This window comes from Solanum verrucosum, unplaced genomic scaffold (genome assembly GCF_900185275.1).
Source record: "Solanum verrucosum unplaced genomic scaffold, falcon-dt-bn FXZP01000176.1, whole genome shotgun sequence".
Classification (NCBI taxonomy): domain Eukaryota; kingdom Viridiplantae; phylum Streptophyta; class Magnoliopsida; order Solanales; family Solanaceae; genus Solanum; species Solanum verrucosum.
In genome coordinates, this window is record NW_026020412.1 from 1,170,470 (window position 1) to 1,194,066 (window position 23,597).

At 37.0% G+C, this 23,597-nt stretch overlaps 1 protein-coding gene across 1 annotated transcript in view; it reads right to left on the reverse strand.

The window, feature by feature from the left end:
• LOC125840659 (K(+) efflux antiporter 3, chloroplastic) overlaps positions 1-23,597 on the reverse strand; it is a 43,241-nt gene that overhangs the window by 5,161 nt on the left and 14,483 nt on the right. Inside the window, exons 5-18 of the mRNA XM_049519636.1 lie at positions 20,994-21,095; positions 15,742-15,819; positions 9,485-9,553; positions 5,233-5,283; positions 4,742-4,855; positions 4,520-4,621; positions 4,301-4,435; positions 4,022-4,203; positions 3,814-3,949; positions 3,335-3,406; positions 3,159-3,251; positions 2,903-3,064; positions 2,542-2,631; positions 2,312-2,473 (exon numbers count right to left, since the gene is read on the reverse strand). Of these exons, the coding sequence (XP_049375593.1) occupies positions 2,312-2,473; positions 2,542-2,631; positions 2,903-3,064; positions 3,159-3,251; positions 3,335-3,406; positions 3,814-3,949; positions 4,022-4,203; positions 4,301-4,435; positions 4,520-4,621; positions 4,742-4,855; positions 5,233-5,283; positions 9,485-9,553; positions 15,742-15,819; positions 20,994-21,095 (1,548 nt within the window). The remainder of the gene's footprint in view (positions 1-2,311; positions 2,474-2,541; positions 2,632-2,902; positions 3,065-3,158; positions 3,252-3,334; positions 3,407-3,813; positions 3,950-4,021; positions 4,204-4,300; positions 4,436-4,519; positions 4,622-4,741; positions 4,856-5,232; positions 5,284-9,484; positions 9,554-15,741; positions 15,820-20,993; positions 21,096-23,597) is intronic.

Consider the following 23,597-nt stretch of genomic DNA (forward strand, 5'->3'; position numbering starts at 1 on the left):
TTGAAGATCATGTTCACAGATCTTTATATATTGAGCCTACAACAGATGGACACTGTGGCATAGGTGTGGAGCCCTCAAGGTTGGGAATTGATCTTTAAGAGGGCTTTAAATGACTGGGAAGTTGATAGAGTAGCAGGATTACTACAGACACTAAATGCATTTCCAGGTGTCACTGAAGGTCATGATACTCCAATCTTTTAAATGCACAAGAAAGGGCTTTTTTCTGTGAAGTCTTATTACTGGAGCTTAAATTCTAATCATACTATGGAAATGGAATGGCCTTGGAAACTAATTTGGAAAATCAGGATTCCTCACAAGGTCTCAGATTTCACTTGGTTGGCAATTAGGAAAGCATGTCTAACTCATGAAGTGTTACAAAGAAGAGGTATACAGATTTGCTCAAGGTGTTACATGTGTGCGGAAGAGGCAGAAGTTAACAGTCACTTATTCTTACACTGCAGAACAACTGTAAATCTGTGGGACATGTTCTTATGTATACTTGGAGTTAGCTGGGTAATGCCCAAGACTACTTTAGACTTGCTGAGACAGTGGGAAGGAGTGGGCAGAAGAAGAAGATCCAAAGAGAACTGGTGGAAATGCATCCTAACCTGCATTTGGTGGACACTGTGGAAGGAAAGAAATGAAAGATCACATGATGGGAAACTTAACAGCATTCAGAACATCAAGATGAATAGCTTGAGCCTGTTGTATTTTTGGTGTAAACGGGATTTGGTTGGGGAGGTAGATAGTTTAGTGGATTTTCTAGCTCAATTGTAAAGTTTTTGCCCAGTTTTTGGTTTTTAAAATTACCCCCTGGGGGCTGTAAATCCCACCTCATCAGGCCTGGCTGATGAGTTTTCATGTGAATATAAAGTTACCTATATCAACAAAAGGATTTTTTAAGAATCCTCATTAAGAATCAAGTTTGTATTTTGAAGTTGACTTATAAGGGCACAATTCTTATATGCTTATAATTTTACGTGACTTATACTTGGTGTGTTTGGTATGAAGGAAAATATTTTCCATGGATAATGTTTTGTTGGAAAATAAGTAAAGTTCTCATTTTCTAGTTTTTGGTAAGTAAGCAAAAAATATTATCTTACGACCATTTATATGTAATCTTGCAAAACCTATGTGGGCGGGATGGGGTACGGACTCGAGGTTCGGGTGGTGGTGGTGGGTGGGATGATCAAGGGGTGCGGATTGGGGATGTTCGGAGGGTGGGGAGGAGACAATGAACTTAGAATGTCACTTACGGAACTTGTTTTCCCTACTTTCATTAGAGAAGCCATTTTCCTCATTTTTAAGGAGCTTGCTTTTCTAGATAAAATGTTCCCAAAACATTTTGACCAACCAAACATGAGAAAATTGGAAAACAATTTTTGGAAAATGTTTTCCTTCATACCAAACACACTCTAAAAAGCATCTTTTTTTGTTTTTGAGATTCTACAAAAAGGTTAGTGCAGGGAGATCGCTATATATACTTGTTAAGCAAGAGAATATAAACAGTTCAACTTCACCGTGGGCATTAGTGGAGCTTTATCGCGATAACCTGGGATGTTGGATGCTTGGATACTCAGGAAATACTGCACCTTCAAACTGCTATCAGGCTGAACTGCTGGTTCACTTCCACAGCCTCAAACTAGCCCATCAAAAGAACCTTACCCTTCTCCCCTAAATCTTGAGCACAGGAGGTCATCACTAGCATAATGTCTCAACATATAGCTCACTCATCACTTTTAAACTATTGAAGGTACTTGCACAGATAGCTAACTGATCCCTTTATGGAGCAAGTCTACAGAAAACAAAATTGGGTAGCAGACAAGCTGGCAGAATATGGATGCAAAAAGGTCAACGACAACTCCATCATTGTGTTTGAAGACCCTCCACTTTTTGTCAATGATGCACAGCAGGACAATATCAATAAGAAAGAATATCTTCATCAAGGAATAGCCAACCCCAACCTTTTCCCCCTTGTAACGACTTTTCACAAAGTCGCCCCTCCCATATTCCCTTTTGTACGGACTCGCATATGAGTCCCCCTTTTTGTATCACACAACACTCCATGTACTTTTGGTAGTTTATTTATATAATCATATCGTTTGGACCAAAAAAATGTAGGCCGATACACACAAAGATTTCAGACCATGAAAACCTAGTTCACCTCACCCAAAAGTCAGCTAGTGGTAGACTACCAGTACTGGAAGGAATAGATGCAAACTTAATGTTCCAATACTAGTAAATTCATAATTAATATTTATTCAAGCATGTGGAAATAAAACATATATATGTATTCTTTAACGGTTGGTACCTGCAATGGTTTCATAACTTTAGACACTTGATCATCAGATTTATCAACAACCTCTTGCGCTTGCAGCTCCATAGAATCTCGAATAAGTTGACTTAGAAAAGTTACATCATCAGACATGATACCAAACCCTTTTAGAAGTTTAGAGCCAAGCTGTAAACTTGTCTGCAGGAATATATAGGGCATGATCAGAATTCACATAAAGAAAAAGAGAAGAATTGCCATGGTTTTACCTCTGCACTTTCAAGAATGGCATCTGTTGCTCCTACTTTCTTCAGATCTAATAGATGCATCACATCCTGAGCTCGTGCATATATTGGTACCTGTAATTGATATTCAGTCGAGAAATAGCAAAAGGTCAGAATTGATAGACCCTGAACCTGACAATATGATGAGTCATAAGAATCCAGATGTATTTAATGTATCCAACACCAGCTATACACAAGAATAGTTACAGCTTTGTACTTTTCTGCTATGTAAACTTTTTTTATCCATTTTGAATTGGATTATCCTCACTTCAATTTGTAAAATTGAACCTTTCCTCTAAATTTTCCATTGCAGCCCGATATGCACGAGGAAGGAGGGCGGAAGTACCGCTGGGAAGGCTAGTCGAATTCTCTGGACAGCTTCTGTGGTCCTTTCTTTTCCTCTGTACATGACCATGACTGCTTTCGGAGAAGATATTCCAGCAGACTGCAGCACTGCAGGACGTGAACCATCACCATAGATAACAGGAAAACCGAGTTTTGTAGAAGCCTGTTGCAGTGACATGGGCAAAATATCACTAACCAGTTCACAAGAACACGCTATGTTGTAATAGCACACAACTTAATATATGAAATGTAGTAACCTTTACAACAGAAGGATCTAGATCAAAAGCAACGTATTGCAACTCCTCCCCATCACTCGAAGCTAGTGGCGTTGATAATAAATTGGCAAGGACCTGTATGAAGATGGAAAAACAAATCATCAGAAAGATAAAGCAGGGCTTCTTCCTAAGCAACAGGGATCCCACAATTGCATTACCTGACCCATTTGGCCAAATCCAAGGATGACTACTGGTTCACTCAGATCAAAGTTTTCCATTTCAGCAGTTCTCTGAGATGATCATGAATTACATTAGTAGTTATAAGAACAATTAACTTCTGATTCATGTTGGTCAGAGACTCCGAGAGTTCGAGGACCTGAGATAAAAACTCTGCTCTATTTCAAATCACCTTAAGAGAAAGAGACAACAAAGCATCTTTTTATCCTTAACAGATGAGGCAATCAAATATTATACTAGGCTATATGTGACACAGGAATACGAAGTTTCGTCCTACATGTTTACTGAAACTAAAATACAGCTTATTCGCTGCTACGGTAATCTCAATGTGCATATGTTAAATTTCATGATTCAGAGAGATGAAGCAATGAGAGAAAATTCAAAGAGAGAGAGAGATTGCTCATGGATAAATCAATTTCATTACATTCCCTCATATCCCAGGGACTGGTAAAAGACTTACATCCTCATTGTCAAACTTCTCGCCAACAAACTCAGAAGCTCTTCGTCCAATTTCATTGAGTAATGGAGTCAGTGCCATAGAAAGTACAACAACAATGATAAGCAGTTTATTCAGCTCGAGGGGAAGCACTCCTAGCCTACAGTAAAATGGTTGTGTTTATCAGTTGAAGAAAATTATTCTATTTCACAGAACTTCAGATGAAACTCACCTATTTGCTAAAGAAAAGACAACAAATCCAAATTCTCCTCCTTGAGAAAGAAGAAATCCAATTCTCACACTCTCCTGAAGGGATAGTCCGACTCGGGGACCTATTGCCGTTATGATCAATGTCTTGATAACAATCAGACCAGCCAAGAGAGAAAGCACATTTGGCCACTCCCGGAAAAGAAGCTGGCATGAGGTTAAAAATTATGTGCAATTAGAGGAAGGGTTAAAGAAAGAGTGCATACTATAGTACATAATGAAGGTCATGCTTATGAGAAAATACCTGCATATCAATAGAAGTTCCGGTAGTCACAAAAAATAAGCCAAGTAGTAATCCTCTGAATGGCCTTATATCAGCTTCAATCTGAGTACGGAAATTTGTTTCTGCAAGCAGTGCCCCAGCTAAAAATGCTCCAAGCTGCACCATGGGATAAATATCAAATGATGAACTCAACTGCTATCTGGGTCAATTGGTATTACTTTTTTCAAAAGGGTATCTGACCGTGTCACTAAAGCCCAACTTCTGCGTTAATAGTGATGTTCCTGCAACAGTCAAAAGACAAAGTGCAACAAAAGCTTCCGAACTTCTCGTTTCTGCAACAACCTATGACCGATAAAAATGATCTATTGTTTCAGCTGTAAAAATACAAGTGTATTTATTCACTATGCCTATATTCTCCCCTGATTTACATGTTATTCTTGGCCAAAGAACAAGGATGAGCACCTCAAAAACTCGCCTCCATATGTATTTCCCTCCAAAAGAAAGCAACCCCAGTCCACCTAAAGCCTTCAGACTTTCTTTTGCAAGCATTGGCCAAATACTTTCTTCTATCAGATTCTGCAGAGATTTGAAGATTTTAATTCTCATAACAGTCATAAACCTATACAGCAGCAAGGATAGAGACAACAAATGGCATGTCCGTCAGCTTGATCCCACATCTGTGTAAAATATAAGGGAAGTTACCTTATATACCCCATCCGAGGAAATTTTGACCAAGTTGGGAACTAATTTATCTAATAGAGACTCATTGATAACTCTTGCAATTTAACATATCATCCATGACGAGATATTTTTACCTCTCATACATAAAGGGAAAAAACTTATCTAAGTAGTTACCATAATGATGCTTAGAGACAAATTTTAAGCATTATATTTTCCAACCAACTGCATTGAAGAAAATTTATAGACATTCGAAGTTTCCAAGATCCACGTACCTGGGTCTCCAGCACCGGTAGAATGACTAAAAGAGGCACAACAGCAATGTCCTGCATATATCAAGAACCACAGAACAAATGAGGAAAGATTAATGGGTAACATGTTCCCTGCCTACTCACACCATTGTCCTTGGATAGACTACAGAAAGGGGAATAAGATGCTTTCACCATTCGAAATGTAAGTGAGGTACCTAAGAGGATCTAAATGTCAAACTTGTAGATCTATTAGAACTATCAAAAGTTCTTGCTCCCTGTTTACTAGGTCTTCTTCCTTATAGGGAGGATGTTGAATATATTGTGACATCCAAGGCAGATTCATAATCATCAGTGTGGAACAATGAGTTCGGAGGAGTAGTATTATCATCCCCGAACTCTCACACAATGTGGGCTGGGTTGATGTTGCAAAAGAGATTATTTCACATAAAAGGCCAGACAACTACATGGTAACCAACCAGGGAGTTATTCAGAGACGGTCAAGCCAAAGGGGTTGTCGGAAGAAGACCTGGGGTGAAAAGCACTCACTAAATTATTTGTGGACTCCAACACTACTAAACAGAGGTCAGAATCTCTTCAAAACTGTTGGGTAGGCAACTTTGTAGATCTTAGGAGAGAAATCCCAACATGCTCAGATGTAACAACATAGGTACAGAAAATTTGGGAAGTATCTGGGGGGTCAGTGTATTTGAAATGAATGATTTCAAGTTCATATCCAAATTCCCATCAAAGGAGAAAGCACAAAGAGTCAGGATGGATAAATGGTGCTGGAAAATTTTGGCATTGAACCTTCAATGGTGGTTATTGAAGACAGGCTGTTTTTCGAAAAAACATTTGGACAGGAATTGGTATGGATCAGATTACTAGGGATACCTTTATAATTGTGGTCTCAGGTCTAATAAGATGTTTAAAGTGATTGAGAAGAAGTACAGTGGGTGGTTAGAAACTGAGGATGAAACACCTTTGAGAAATCAACTCTGATGGACTAGATTGAGAGTCGAAGGGCCACCAGATTTTATGCGGTCATTGATAGAAGTGGAATTAGAGGATCTTCAAGATACCTATATGGTTAGAAAGAACAGCAATAGATTGCAGGAAAATGGCCGGAAGGAATTGCAGTGCCGCCAACAATGTGACTTTCAGGTGGTATGATTTAAGTCTAAGGTCCTCTAGAGAAGATGAAACACCATTGGGTAATGGGGTCCTTTGGTGGGACAGACTGATAACTTGCAGTTAGAGGAGAACTTGGGGAATGGGGAAAACCCTATGGCTAAAGGAAGAATTACTGGGTTCAAAATCTAAATCTGATATGACCCCACCTTTGAAGACATATTTTTTTTAAGAAAGTAACATTGTATTCACAAAAAAATCATCATCAAAAGGATGATGAGGTGGAACACTTACAACCCACAGTGGGTGGGAAACATCCTTCACAAAAACTAAAAAGCTTTACAATTTGCCTATGAAATCAACTAGAGTTGCTACCTCCCCCACCCTATTCTGTTTACACCAAAACAAATAACAGGCTTAGGCATTTCATTTTGATATTCTATGAGTTGCAGCTTTTGCATTCAAAGCATCTGATATTTCTTTCCTTCCATAAAGTCCACCAAATACAAATTGGAATGTTCATCCACCAATCTTCGCTCTGCCTCTTCTTTCTATTCCTTTCCAACTGTTGAGTGGATCCAGGGTGGTTTTAGGCATTACCCAGCTTACTCCCAGAATACATAAGAACATGTTCCACATATTTGCAGTTGTTTTGCACTGTAGAAAGAAAAAAACTATTTACCTCTGATTCCTGGTCACACATAAAACACCTTGAGCAAATTTGTAAACCTCTTCTTTGTAACACCTCATGAGCTGTGATGAACCTTCTCCACAGAGCCATAACTTCTATGCAAAATCTCCATAACCATTTTTGTAGTAGGCATGCATTCTGTTTGCTGAGATTCTTCAAACCTAGGCCCCCTTGTTTTTTGTCGAGTGTTAGGATATCCCACCTCACCAGGTTGTACCCTATCTTCTCCTTGTTTCCTTGCCAGATAAAAGATCTTCTCAGTTAATTGATTTTCTTTTCAATGCTTTTGAGGTATTGGAAATAGACTCATCATATAAGTGGGAAGGCCATCCAACACAGATTTAATGAATGCCAGACTTCCAACTCTTTGTTCTTAGCTCCCAGGGGTATGCCAAGGTATTTTGTAGGTAGGGAAGCAACTTGGCAACCAAAAGTCTCAGCTAAGGATTGCATATTGTCAACTTGATTGACAGGATAGAGGGAACTCTTACTCTAGTTAACATGTAATCCAGAAATGACTTCGAAAATGGTGAGAATTACCCTTCGGTGACTGATCTGAATCTCCTCTGCTTCACGAAGAACTAATGAGTCATCTACATACAGGAGGTGTGGAACCTCCAAAGCATCTCCCCTGACTATTTGGGCACTAAAACCCTTCAATCATCCTTTTCCATTTGCAATCCTGATCATGTGATTGAAGCCTTCCATTGCTAGTAAAAATAGAAAGGGAGATATAGGGTACCCTTGCCTCATCCCCTCTGGAACATAAAAAAAAACTTCAGTGCTCCCATTTATGATGAGTGACAATTTCACATTGGATATGCAAAATCCGTTCTATTTGTTGCCAAACCCCATATTGTTTCGAATTTTAAGAAGGAAATTCCAATTGACAAGATCATAGGCCTTCTCGATTTCAAGCTTATACAGAATTTGGGGCATCTTTTGTTTCACCCTAGAGTCTAGCAGCTCATTGGGCAACCGTAGGGCTCCACCACTGGAACCTGATATGCATTTGTTTCCAAAGCCAATCACCATTCATCACTTGTTCTGCCGTTGCTTTCGAAGAAAACTCAAATAGGAAAATTTTACTTCCCATTTCATAAATGTTCATCCCAAAGATTTGCTTCCACATGCTAGAGGACCATATTATAATCTCTAAGAGGGTTGGTGTATCCACATCCTTGAAGTTGCCAATCAAACTTCTATTAAGAACTTCATTTTGTTTATTGGGTCCGTCATTAACGTAAACTACTCCCCCCTTCAAGGAGCAAGGAGGTTTGCGCATTAAGAGATAAGGATACAAAACAGAAGCCTTTAGTGGCTTTGGAGATTCCGTGTGGAAGCTGGCCCCTTGTAGAGGGAGTAATAGCAGAGAAATTTCGTTCTTTAAAAGTATGATGCACTAAAAGAGGTGCCCCTTCACAAAGAATTAGTTTCTGGAGAAATATATGCTCCTTATGGCATGTTTTCTCACAGCATATTGACTTCACGATAGGCAATGAAAGGAAATTTTCTTTTTGGTAAAATAAATGGTTGGGTCATCTACCCAGCAGAGAAGTTTTCCCTGTAATATATAGATTGGTACTTGACAAAGAATTCACAGTAGCACGATGTTGGGAAGGCATAAGTTGGAATATAAAATTCAGAAGAGACATAAAAACAACTTGGAGCTGAATGAGGTTGCTGAATTCTTCAGTATATTATGTTTGTAAGCCTAAGCACTAATGAAGATTATTTGATAGGGAGAAGCCACAACAAAGGGATTTATACTGTCAAGACATGTTATAACACATTCATGAAAGAAGTGAATCAGCCTTCTTATTGGTCTAGATGCAAATCTGGAAGTCAAAAGCTCCTATAAAAGTTAAATATTTTGAATGGTTGGCGTCTAAAAAACCTGTTTGACTCTGGATAATTTACAGAGAAGGGGATCCCAAATAGTTAACAGGTGTCATATGTGTAAAGAAGAGGCAAAAATTATCAAACATCTATACCTGCATTGCAAAGCTGCTGCACGCTTGTAGCAAAATTTCTTGAACATTTTGGGAATTAAACAAGTGATGCCAAACTCTACCACTGAGTTACTGTCATGCTGGAATAGGAAGGGACTATCAAAGCAAATGAAGAAGGCCTGGAATACAAAAAAGGTGGTGCATATGGAAAAAGAGCAGTAGGAGTCTAGCAGATGCTTTGAAGGACAAGAGAATTCATTCTTGAAGATCAAATTAGGTTGCATTTGTTGATATCTTTTTGGTGTAAACAGGCTAGGACAAGTGAGAGTGAAATCCTGCTACGATTCTTGGAATCTTTTGGTCAGACTCACAGGGTTTTCTTTTTTTTTTTTGTTATTTTCTGGGTAACCGCAGAACTCTTGTAGTGCTGGTTTTTTTATATCGATAATACCATACCATTTCAAAAAGAACATGTATAATCATAAATGTAAAATGCAAATATAACCTGAAGAAGAAGTATTCCCAATGTAGCCGAGCCAAATCTAGTTGGAAGCTCACCCTTCTCTGCAAGAATCTAAAAGTATGCCAAACTGAGCACAGAACCCATAGATCCATTCACACTCAATAATTTCAAGTTCTTCTACACAGGGTAAACCCCCCACATTAATTCAGCAATTTTCATGATAGGAAACTATACTCAATAAAGCTAAAGAGATAAGAGAAAAATAAGAAAACTAGAGATAAGAACGAGAATACACAGGCAAAAATACATGAAACTTCTCTACAAACAGTTTCAGTATCAATAAGAAAATACATTTTTTAGGTATATCTTTCATATAAAGCTACAAAAATATTAAAATTGAACAGCTCTGGATTACAGTGAATTTTTTTTGATACTAAGGAAAAAGTTCTAATGACAAATACTAAGAAGGTACTGCAATGGTACAAGACAGGTTCTTCTCATCATATCATCATATCATACTATATTATAAGTGAGAAACCCTCAAGTTAAAAGTTAGATTATGAAACTAACCTTATAAAGTCAAGTGCTATAATATCCTTCAACTTGATATTACTTCAAATATGTATATATATATATATATATTCAATTAGAAGCAGACAAACGTAACACCCTTTCCTTCACCATTAAATATTGGCATCCTATTAAAGGTAAATAATAACTCCCAAATCCCAATAATGTCGTTAATTGTAAAGATTTTTTTTAATCACAAGTTCCATGTAAGTGTTTTCATCTCATAACTTTAAGTTTTGCTCATTTATCTTCTACTCCTACTGCCTTCTGATATTTTTTCCCTCACTTTATAACTTGCACAAATTTAGATAATTTCATTAGCCATTAGTTGCATTTTTTTCTCTATTGAAAAATCACTGGTTGATGTAGCTGCTTATTAACAGCATTTATTTCTGCCAAACTATGTATTGTTCTGTGTGAGGATTGTTCAGGTATTGTCCAAATTTTACCCAGTTTGACATTAAAATTGGTTGGATCAAGTAACATAAATGGTGCACCATTACCATTGCAAGTTTCCAACAGATTTGTACCAGATATATAAATTTAAATACCTGCTTATGAGGAAGTCTTTGATCAAATTAGATGAACAAATATATAGTCCAATTTTGATGGTTTACGGAGTAATGAAGTAGTTTGGGAATTCACAGCATTAACCCTCATTTATGTTCTTCTATTATTTTTTTGCATGTTTTTACTTATATAAGCTTGGTCACTTTGTAATATCAATTAAAGAGCATTCTATAAGCTCTAAAATTGGTACTTGCTTTTTTAATTTTCACAAGTTTATATTTTTTATATGATGCAAGGAATTTTATGAGTCTGAACACTAAATATATTTTTTACCAGACAAATATTTCACCAAGAAGCAGCACCATCTTTGGTTCGTATGTTAAATGAGAAATGGGATACTGCTAATTTTATTTGCAAGCACCCATATTCTTGAGATCAAAATTCCAAGTAATCCTCACCAAAGCATATGTAGAATTCCATTTGTTGAGGTAAAACAACTTTGTAAGTTCAATAATTCCTTTTTTTGCAATCTTGTAATTACAAGTGCAAACGGTATTTTGGATTAAAAAGAGGGAGGGATAGGGTGGAGTGAGAGAAGGGAACACATTTGTCTATCGAATTAAGTGGAGTACTCCATTAAAATATTCATTGTATAGCATATGACTCTACCTATCATCAAATTCTAAGCATATATTTTTGTTCCTGGATCGGTATATCTTTATCTAACCTATTTTGCTTTCTAATTTTGTATTTGAAGATGTAATATATGCTCTAAAGGTTGATGGGCTCCATTACAATGTTGATACAAATAGTGTGCTCACATAATATATTCTGAGAATTGATTAACATTGAAGGAGGAAGTATCTAATGATTCAAGAGGAATAAAATGAAATTAAGATTAATAAATCTTGACTCCCTTGTAACACCTCGCAACTCTACTCTTAGAATATGAATTGTTTGTCGTAAGTATATGAGCTTGAACCAGGTGATGTCCTACTTGCTCATGTGTTTTAAGGTTCTTTACCAAGTGTAGGAAGTGGTTTGGGGTCATAAGAGACCTCTAGCACTAAGTCGAGTTCAAAGCCTTCCTACTGGCTAAGTTTTTCGCATTAGTTCATGCAAGGGTCAACTTCAAACGACCATATCTTTCAGCATACAAAGATTAGGTATTCCATAACTTATCAAATTAAAGGTCTATGAGTCTTATTTCCAATGCCAACAAGTTTGCATCAACCGAAGTTCGGAGTAAAAAGTTATGATCATTTTAGTTTTGTTAGACATTTTGTTTTGGACATGCATTTCACTGGCGTTGGACAATGTTGGATAGGTGTTTCACCAGTTGAAACACTGGTTGGACGACGGGAAATCACTTAAGTCGGTTTTAGTCTGATCTTTCTCACTTTTGACCATTCTTTCAAACCCTAGAAGTGTTTTCTCTCCTCCTCTCATCCTTTTCCATCAAGGTAAGTCCTTTTTCATAGAATTCAAGCTTTCTAACTCAAATTCCTCCGTCTATTCATAAATCATTGATAGAAATCTTAATTCTTGGCAATAGGGTTTTCAAGGAAGAGAATTCAAGAACCTCAAGAAAAGGTTTCTTGATCATTCTTCAAGTTAGGGTTCTTCATCAAGATTTGTAGAACGTTGAAGGTATGTAAGGTTATCATAGTGAGGGATTAAGTTCTTCCTCACGCCCTACATCTACAGTTTCAATTAGTAAGATCAAAGCTAGGGTTTTTACCCCATGATTCATAATTTTCGAATTTACTATTTATTCCTATTATTGACTTCGTGATTTCATTACTTCACATTATTAATGATCTTTGACTATTGATTCATGCTTAATATACCACATGAACTCTTTATTTTAAGAGTTATTGAAGACCTTGTCATATTGATTTCTTATGAAATGTTTTCATGAGTAAAGTAAATTCCAAATCTTTTAGCAATATTTCAGAAAGGGTTTCAAGAAAGCATGAATTGCTTCAAGTGCATTATTTCCATAAAGAAAAGAATAGTTAGCTTTAAAGAGAGCATATCTTAGTTTTGAGAAAGTGAAGTCAGTTTTCATATAGCATAGGTTTTTAAAGCAAGTTGAGTATAGTTATAAAGAAGCATTTTAGAGTATTAACCCAACACAGAGAGTATTAACTAAAGTGGGACATTTTTCCCTAAATGGGACATCATACCGCTATTGAGCATTATTGCATTATTTTGGGGGTAGTATTGAGCACCGAGTTTGGTAAGGGTTCAGATAATCCAAACCTCATAACTGCGCAACTAGCGTAGGATAGGATCGTGTTGTTGATGGTAAGGGCTTAGATATGGGATCCATTAGTAAGTTCATCCTATACCCCGGCAAAGTATTGGATGACTCTAGCAACGTGTGCAAGACGTTGTATCATCACAATGCTCATAGTTATAGTTGTGCATTAGAGAAACTCCCCAAGAAAAGTAAAGTATACTATTTTAGCATTTGATAATATTGCATATATCTAAGTTGTAAAGCTTTATTGTTTTCAATACATTTGCATGTGTTACTTTACAGTTATCTATGTTACAGTCTTTTCTAAGTTACTCTTTCAGTTAAGTATATTCAACCTAATCATTGTTTCATTCAGCCATTTTGCATACCGTACATTTCATGTACTGACGCCATTTGGCGTTGCATCTTTTAATGTTGCAAATATAGATTTTCAAGATTGATAACATGCGCTTCGTTGAGATCCTCTCCATCAATTTTTTGTGAGACCTCCTTGCCTTTCGGAGGGCTCCAATTCAATTATTTACTTCTTTATCGTTAGACATTGTAGTTAAAGATGCAGATACAGTTTTCAGGATCGATAGCAGGCGCTTCGTTGAGATCCCCTGCATCAGCTTTTGGTGAGACCTCCTCGCCTTTCGGAGGGCTCCAATTCAGTTACTTCTTTATTGTTAGACATTTTAGTTATCATTCAGGTAGTCGTGCGTTCTGTCTCGGCACCTATCCTAGTTCAGTAGAGGCTTCATAGACTAGTTAGCGAGTCAGTTAAGTCTTGATCTTTAGATGTTTTAAACATTATTATTATGATGATTCATACTTATATTTCACACTTTCCATAAAGCATGTTCAGAAGTGTGAATGTTTATCACTTTTAAAGCTTCCGCATAAGTGTTTAGTCTTCCGTATAGTAGTAAGCCAGGCCTAGTTTCGCTTGGGACCAATAATGGTTTCTGAGTGTCGGTCATGCCCAAGGTATAGGCTCGGGGAGTGACATCCCTATTCGCAATTAGTAATCTTTTTGATATTTTTGTAAACTATATTTCCTAAATTGAATTTCATGGTTTTCAAACCCTACTTAGATTTGGAATTTTCATTATATATTTCATCATTAATTGGACAACATTGAGTTGTCTACAAATTAAAGCCACTATTTGAAACAAAGACAATTTTTATACATTCAAATGTTGAGAAAACAAACGATCTTAACTATTCAGTAGATCGTAATGCAACATCTTAATATTCAAAGGTGTGTTCATATTATGGGCAATCAGATCCAGATGTCTTAATCTTAATTAAAACAAATGAGGCCTAATATAGCTTGTCACAATTTGATTAAATAGTGTACATTCAGTCGGTCCAGTCGATTTCGGGTTAATTGGGTTTGATTCACTAGATTTTTATCCGTATTTGGGTTCAGTTTGATGTTTTTCCTCTCTTCAACAAAATTCTATTGAATAATTTTTTTAAGAAATAGAAAAAGAAAATCCAGTAAATTTGAAAATGCCGATCAGAAATCATTTAGATGATTTGTCAAAAATAGCTCAAATTTGATATATTTTTCATTTGATAAAATCTATTTACCTTTTAATTTCTTGAGATATTTTCCCATACCAATTGTCAAGTATGATAACAACTTTCTACAAAACAAAAAATCAATTCAATAGAACAATATTTTGAATCCGATTTGCATAATTCAACTCAAACATAATTGTAATAAGGAAGGAAATTGAAATTTATAGAAGGGAAGAACTTATAAATGTTAACTATCTTAAACATAACTCTTCAAGTGAGAAAATAACAAACACAATGATTTATAACTTCAACTAATTGAAATTTTTGACATCATAAATATAGAAATTTTTATTTATCTGATTAAGTAATTATTTTATTAATGTTTCGGAAAGACATGCATGTATACAAGAGGTATACCAAAAATAGAAAAAACTACAAGAAGAGATGGTTTTCTACCAATGAGCTAGAGTTCATAAAATACAATAGAACATTGAGGGGTCGTTACAACACTCGCAATGTAATTGATCCAATTCTTTTGGACAATATTGATGATGCTAATGAATGGCTAACCTGAGTCCCTGAATTTCATGAAGATAAAGCAATTTTTTGTTGATTCTGCTTTCACTTGGGGTGTTGTTGCGGAGACAAATGGAGTTTAGGAGAACCATTGTGGTTTAAGGGGGAATACTTCAAGCTTACATAGGAGGGAAAAAGAAGTAGCTACAAGCCTATCTCTAGTTGATGAAGTTGAAAGTGATGATAAAGTTGAAGAAGACTATGAGCAATAAAATGAAAATGGAGGAATACAAGATTTTGGTAATCTTGTAGAAGTAGAAGAATAAGAACTAGATGTTGATCCATTAATAACTTTGATTTTGTTTGTCCTATGGTCTATGGAGATTTTGTGATATCTACTTTTTAGTTTTTAATTGGAGCTTTTTCTTTTATTTATTGTCTCTATTTATTTTGGTATTTTCTCTTTTAAATTGCGCTTCACTTCAATGAAGCAAGCACTTCGCTTCACACTTTATGCGAAGCAGGGCCTTGTCACTTTTTCTCGCTCCACGCTCTCCAAAATACTGCCATGAACATCATTGTCTACCATGGCTGCATAAGGATGTCAGATGCCATGAACTCTTTGGCATCCCTTATTAATGGAATTTAGGTGCAATTGCAAAGCTGCAACATTCTAGGTTGAACTTTAATAGGGTTATTTTGCATGGATCCCTTGTAATGATGTTTTTTAACAGGGACGTAAGAGGACACATAATTACAAAATCTCCAAAGAGTTCCCCAAGAAATGAATCTTTAACAAAAAGAATACTTTTTCAAAGAAAAGCCTTTAACAGGTAGAAGGCATTTGCTCGTTGCACACTCCTTTTCATCTCAAAAAGTATAAGGCTTTTGCAACATATCAGGCCATTGTAGCTTAATAAGAAATTACCTGCAGAACAAAAGCTGAAGAAGACAGTGAGAGCGCAGCACCAATCACTACAGCCTCATCAACACTTCTAATATTCACCTGCATCCTAAATAAGTTATTGACGAAGGAGCAAAAAGAGGATATTGGAAAGTGTAAACATTGTGTAAGTAAGTGCCTATCGAATATCCATACCAAACTATAAAAAAAGATGAAGAAGCAAAGAATATTATTTCACATCTATAAGGCAAAAGAAAAATAAAATTGCATGCATCCAATAAGTTAGTGATGACGCAGAAAGGGGATAAAGGAGAGTGCCAATGGTGTAAATGTAAACACCTAATCAATATCTATATCTTATAAAATTAGAAGATTTAACCGGACTAGCAACCCAGCATAGCCCTTTACAAAGAATAGCCCTATTCATTTTATATACCCTAGTTAACATTTAGGTTTCATACTTCTATAGCCAGTCCCTCAAAACCCCTAATCTTTTCATACGTCATTCCTCACCTAAGTTGCTCGGACTCTTCACTTTTGGTGCCGCACCTATGTCAACATGACGTGGGTGTGGGTGTGGGATCTGTGTCTGACTTGGTCAACTGATTTTGGGTACTTTGACAAAAATCGATGGGAAATGTCTGGACAGTTTTAATGATCTCTATAATCAATACAAAAACTAAGGTGAAATTGAAGAAAATAGATACCTTGGTCAAGCCCCACACCATGCAAAGCAAAGCCTGGTATTTAAGTGGAGAAGGGTAGAGGGGCGGGCCCATTATCCACCAAGTTTAGAAGGTTGTGATTGGTCCAAAGGGGGGGTCACAGACGAATTTCTCGATTATCAAAAAAAAATAATACAAAAACTAAGGTGAAATTGAAGAAAATGGATACCTTTTATATAGAAATTTCTATGTCACTCCTTTTCCTTTAATCTCTTTCCAAAATTCTCCTCAAGTTCTCCACATAATATCTCATAATTTAGGTTTTATAACTCTACTTTTGGATATTTTAATTATTTTTAGGCGAATCCCCGCACCCGTATCCATACATGGATCCATATCCCCGAATCTTAAAAATTAGATCATTAAGGATCCGACCTCTGGAGCCGCACCCATATCGGACACTTGCACCCGAGTCCGAGCAACTTAGTTCCTCACAAATCATATTAACATTCTTCAACCCTAACACTTCATTATCATGCCGCTTCTAATCCTTCAGCTGCCGCCGTCGAATTCCTTCCTCTTCTTCACCTTCAATCGTAGAGACTCTCAGTAAAATAGGAAAAGGGTTTATGGTAAAATGGGACAGATAGGAACTCTATTCCTTTATTGGAGGTATGCTGTTATCTGAATTACAGGACCCAATCAAGAGTTCGAGGATCCAGTAGCTAATCAGGAACTTACAGAGAAGTTTAAGGGTTTAGCCAAAGTTTGATGGAAGGGAAGAAATGGATTTTGAAGAAGAGATAGTGATAGATAAAATGTAAATGTGTGGATCCATAATCTTCTCAATGAATTGTACAAGTACTTATATAGTTGAATACAAGGGAATAAATTGAATCAAATCTGTTCCTAACTAATTTCCTGAACTGTTACTGTTCAAAACTAACTTTCCTGCTAAAACTTGTTAGCTAATTTGACTAACAACTAACTTCTTTGTTGACTCGTCTGCTGACTCAGCAACCATATAATTCTGATAACAGTACTCCCTCCACCATGAGATCCTTGTCCTCAATCCCTTAACCAGCCCATCAAATAAGTGGAAGATTCATTAAACTGTGAAACGTTACCTTGTCATAATGTGATGTGCTTCTAATGCCAATAAAAAGTAACCCATCCAATAGTATTTAACATCCAAAAAACTGCCAAATAAAACGCGTCCCATGCCGAAATATCACTAGTACCGCCTCATCCTGGGCCATCGCAATGATCAAAAGTAGGAAACCTGGTTAGAAGGACATTGAAATACTCCCAAGTAGCAGCATCAGCTGATAAGTCTTTCCACTTCACCAAGGCTTGTGCTACTGCTTTATTACCCTTCTTAATAATTCATCTTTGTAATATGGCCTCAGGTCCTGGGTAGTGGGGGCTTGCAATATCAATAATAGAAGGATAAGCATGAGAGGAGACATCATAACATCTCTTCAGGAGAGATACAGTGGATTTTCAGAGTGTCTGGAAACAGCAATGTGTAGGCCACAAGACCAACTTTCTCAAAAATCTGACATAGCCAACTGCATGCACAATAGCCAACAATTCTCTATCATCAACAGACATAGCTGCATCTCTTGGTGATAGTGACTTGCTGATAAAGGCAATAGAGTGCCCTTGCCGTATCAACACAGCTCTTATACCAAAACCACTAGCATCTGTTTCCACCAGAAAGATCCAGCTAGCATCAAGCAAAGCCAAAATAGGAGCTCTAGTAAAGGCTTCCTTCAGTTGTTCAAAAGCATCAGTAGCAGTTGGTGACCATTTGAAACTATCTTTCTTCAAAAGATCAGTTAATGGTTTATTGATGATGTCAAACCCCTCTATGAATCTTCTGTAATAACCAACTAATCCAATGAAACCCCTTAATTGCTTGATAGCAGTTGGAACATGCAAATTTTCAACAGCAATTATCTTCTGAGGATCAGTGGATACCCCATCCTTAGTAATGATTAATGAAATGGCCCAAATATTCAATCCTATCCACTCCCAGAAAACATTTGCTCTCCTTGTCTAGTAGTTGATGACTTTTCAGTTCAACAAACACATCACTGAGGTGTAGTAGATGGTCTTCAACAGACTGACAATAGATCAACATGTCATAAAAAAGACTAGGACATATTTCCTCAGACATCTTTGGTAGACAACATTCATCAAACCTTGCAAGCTAGTTGGTGCATTAGACAATCCAAATGGCATCACCAAATACTCAAAATGCCTGCAGTAAGTTCTAAATGTTATTTTTGGTAGATCTTCCTCGTCCATCCTGATTTATCCAGCCCTAAGATCTATTTAGGAAAAAAACACTGAACACCTAGTTCATCCAAAAGATCTTCTACAATGGGTATAGGGAATTTGTTATTAACAATGTGTTTGTTAAGATCTCTATAGTCTACACAAAGCATCCATGAGCCATCATTTTTGTCAACCAACAACACCGGTGTGGCAAATGGAATGCTACTAGGCTGAAAAATGTCCTGATTTAAAATCTGTTGCGCAAGTTCCTCAATAATTTCCTTTTTGACAGAAGGATACCTATAGGGTCTTTGGTTAATAGGTCAATGCCATTCTGTAAAACCATTTTGGGGTCAAAAATCCCCCCTAGATGGTGGTAACCCTGTGGGTTCAGCAAATAGTCCACAAACTCCTCCAATAAACTCACTACTCTAGGATCTTTATCAGTATTGTCTTTAGTCTCTAATGCAAGCAGTTCAGTACACATAGTAGGGATTACTTAAATCATACAACAGGGATTGATTACCTGACATATTCGAGAGCGTGTGCCAGCTCCAACCAATGTACTTTGCTTACCTGCACCTCTTAAGTAAATGTTTCCATCCTTTGTACACTCATAGTGAGTTTGCTGAAATTCATCTTAATATCCCCCAATGTCAGTAACCATTGTACTCCTAAAACCACTCCACAAGACCCCAGTGGCAGTAAAAGAAACTCAGCAGAGAATTCAGCCCCTTGTAATAACCAAGAAATCTTGCAATCATTATCCACCTTCATCATATTTCCATTGCCTGCAACAACCATTTGAGGTATAATGGAGTTAGTAAATTCTTCACCAACTCTGGATCTATGAAGTTATGGGAGCTACCAGTATCAACCAGAATATTCAATGATTTTCCTGAGTGATAACCAGTCATCCTGAGTGTTCTGTAACCCAATGATCAATTCAATGCATGAACAGAAATTTTCATCTGTTCTAACGGCTGGTTCAACTCCACTCCTTGATCATTTTAGTACCCCCTCCTCCTCCTGAACTTGGAACTCCTCCTTATCCTCAAATTCCAAGAGATATAGCTGTTTCAAGTTCCTGCACTTGTGTCCTGGTACATACTTTTCATTACAAAAGTAACATAATATCTTCTCATTCATTTCCTCTAAACTTAGTGTCCTTCTAGTAACTCCCCTACTATTTGCAGACCCCCCAGTGCTAGGAGTTGGCAAGATAGGTTTGTTGCAAAATCTTTGATCCATAGGTCAAGGGCTCTGCCCATAAGCTCTTGCCTGAGCAACTTGATAAGCTTCTTGCATCCTAGTCGACTTATAAACTTGAGACAAGTCATAGGGTTGCTAAATTGAATTAAGGTTTGAATCCTCCCGAAAAATAGCTTATGGCATTTTCTTGAGATAGATTCACCCAGGTCAAATTTCTTTCAAAAACAACTTGGTATTCCTTTACACTACCAGTCTGCCTTACCTTCTTAATCTCCTCCATAGAATCATCATAATCTGCCCCAAATCTCTCCACTAACGCCATCACATACTCAATCCAGGATGGAGGCTGTAGGTATTTTCTGTATCTCACGAATGATAAATGCCACTGAATGGCCTCCCCTCCAAGATGACTGCTGCAATGCCCACCTCTGATCCAAGGGAAACATTTGGTCTACTATAAACAACCAAGCACTCAGATCTTCCCTTGCGAACTTGGGAAAATCAATAGCGAGTCATCCCATGGTTGTAATTGTTAGCATCAACAAGACTCTTCCCCCTTCACCTTCCAGTTGAGCCTCCCTCCATTAGATTTGCAGTTTCCACCCCGATTGGGTTCTCTACCCTCGACCACCTTCGATTTGACCACTTGATCGAATCACTTCAAACTGGACACTTCCCCATAGAGATGTCCAACTTCCGCGACCAGTCTCTGCACCATATCGCATAATTCTCCCATTTCTGTTGGAGAATTCTCACTTCCAGATTCACCATATACCCTAGTACCCTTCGCCATTATTGCCGAGGATTATACAACTCTGATACCAACGACATTCTTTTTATTTTATTTAGGAGAGAGAAAGGGAAAGGACTAGGGACTTATGAACATAATAACATAACAAACAAAACACGGTGAAATGAAGAAGAACAATCAAGAGTAAATGAAGGGAAAGTCTGACAAACTACTTACTCATATCTGATTAACTATTTACCAACTAGGGTATCTTGCTTTTAAGTGGTATACCAACACACTGCATACATTTCTAGCCTTCATAAAAGCCCCTCTATTTGCTATAGGAGTTATTTCAGTACAGTTAGTTCCTAAAGGATGATACTTACCAGATCAGGCCTTGAGTGAAAAAGAAACTCCAAAATCTTTGTCCCGACAGCATCATTAGGTGGAAGCTCGAAAGATGTAAATGCCAAAGTAGATAATACAACCTTCAACATAATAAACAAGAAAACATAAGGCAAACGTTTGAAGCACCACATAGTACCTAGGTACAAATATCCTAAAGGAAATCATCAGATATCAAACTTCAGGTATTCCATTATGCTAGAGCATCAAACAATAGCACATACTTGACTGTGAGAACTAATTACACCTGCAAAAGGTTGTATTTTAATTTTCCTTATTTCTCTGAGACTTCATATCGCCTAGGCACTTGCATCATGTTGTAAGAATTCAAATGCAGAAAAGAAGTACATACATAATTGTAGCTACATAAGAGGCAACTTTTCCTCATCAGTTCCAGTCAATATTGCCTATTGATTACTAACGAATGGCATAAAATAATGTAAGAAATATAAAACTTAAGCAATGAGAAGTGGTCTTATCAGTGCTAATGAAAATGCTTTCTCTTGACCAAGTCAAAGAAGTAAGTGAAAGTATAACAACAAACTCTTTTCCCATGTAGATTTGCTCTTCAACCCCTTGCCCTCAATTTTATAAGACATTTTTTGTGCCCAAAACACAGTTCATCCAGATTTAAGTGTAGCATTTTTCTATGACATGGTGATATTTAATTAAAGAAGTACCAACAAGGTACTGAAAGATTACATCAGAAAAGGGAGCATCATCCTTATATAGGTTGAAGAAGTGCAGAATGTCTATCAAAGAATCAAAATCAGATACAATATTCTTCCGACCCCACAAATAGAGACTTTTTAAACATATAGATTTTACAAGTGAAATGTTACCCCTTCTATCATTAGAACACCTATTATTTCTTTTCAACCAGATAATCCAAAATATGCAAGTAGGAACACCATTCAGAACTGTCTGGTTCTTTAGGTAAGGACTATTTACACCGCCATCACAGAACAAGTTTAAGACTTCCTTGCAATGACCCATTGGCTCCACAAATGTCTAGAAACATTGACCAAATCTTCCTTGTGAAGGTGCAACGAAGCAGCACATGATTAGCTTGTCATTGCTAAGATATTACCTGAAAAAGCATAACCTTCTCCAGAAACCAACTAAATCAAATAAATAGTACAATAACAAGAACTAACAGGTTCCCCCAACTATAACTCAACCCTGTAATGTGTGTCAGCAAAATAGGAGAAGAAACATTTGGTGTATCATGATTGTGAAGTTCTCAACAGAACTTGAATAGAACAGAATGTGTCAAAAAGAAAGAGAAGGGTGAGAAATCTGGACTTTACTAAAAAGGCTGAGAACTCTAGCTTTGAGAAGCTTTTAATTTGAAAAAGTGAAATATTAACAAACAGCATGTCTGTAGCAAGCAGGGCTCTGTCTCCACCTGGTAAGGAGGAGATAGAGCTGCTCTCACTCTATCATGTTAGTGGCAGACGAAGTAACATAAACTCACCTCTCTTGAGACATGCAAAGGATCAAATTTATAACAGAGTTTAGCTTTGACTTTTCATTACTGTATTTCAATAAAACAGTAAGAAAGTCTAAAATAGGATTGGAGATGCTCTTAATCAAGGTTATTACTTTTTATGGCATTATTTTTGCAACCATAGTAATGTATACGATGAATTTGGTGCTAGAACAAATCACATCCTTCTATCCAAAAATAGAAGCGGGAGAGTGATTACTTAATTTGCAGCAAAGTGGTGCTGAAAGAGTAAATTAGTACTCTAGCAACACCAGAGCGTAAGCCTCTACGTATCAACCCCACTAGACATGCTGCGAAGATTAAATGAGAGGGTAAACTGTTGAAATAATGAACACAGGAAGATGAGGTGAAGACAGCCTTGTTGAAAGAGGCAAATTCCAATACACACCCAAATAGTGTCTGTCAGTATATATCCTTTTATCTTTATCTGTAGATTTAGTTACGCACTACTGACTATCCATGAGCCAGAAAGTCAGAAACCATTATAATTGTGAGAAATATAGGAAAAGAATATTATTGAATTGTTGTTGTGTCTACATTATTACATTGAGACCCTATTTATAGACCCTAGAATACAATCCTTTACCAAGTAGGATACTATTTAGTATTCCTATATCTATTTATTTTTTTGATAAGGTAACTTTATATTCACATCAAAACTCGTCAGCAAAGCCTGATGAGGTGGGATTTACAGCCCCCAGGGGGTAATTTCAAAAGCCAAAAACTGGGCAAAACTTTACAATTGAGCTTTAAAATCCACTAAGCTATCTACCTCCCCCGCCAAATCCTGTTTACACCAAAAATACAGCAGGCCCAAGCTATTCATCTTGATTTTCTGAGTGCTGTTAAGTTTCCCATCATGTGATCTTTCATTTCTTTCCTTCCACAATGTCCACCAAATGCAGGCTGGGATGCATTTCCACCAGTCCTCTTTGGATCTTCTTCTTCTGCCCACTCCTTCCCACTGTCTCAACAACTCTAAAGTAGTTTTGGGCATTACCCAGTTAATTCCAAGTATACATAAGAACATGTCCCACAGATTTGCAGCTGTTCTGCAGTGTAAGAATAAATTTCT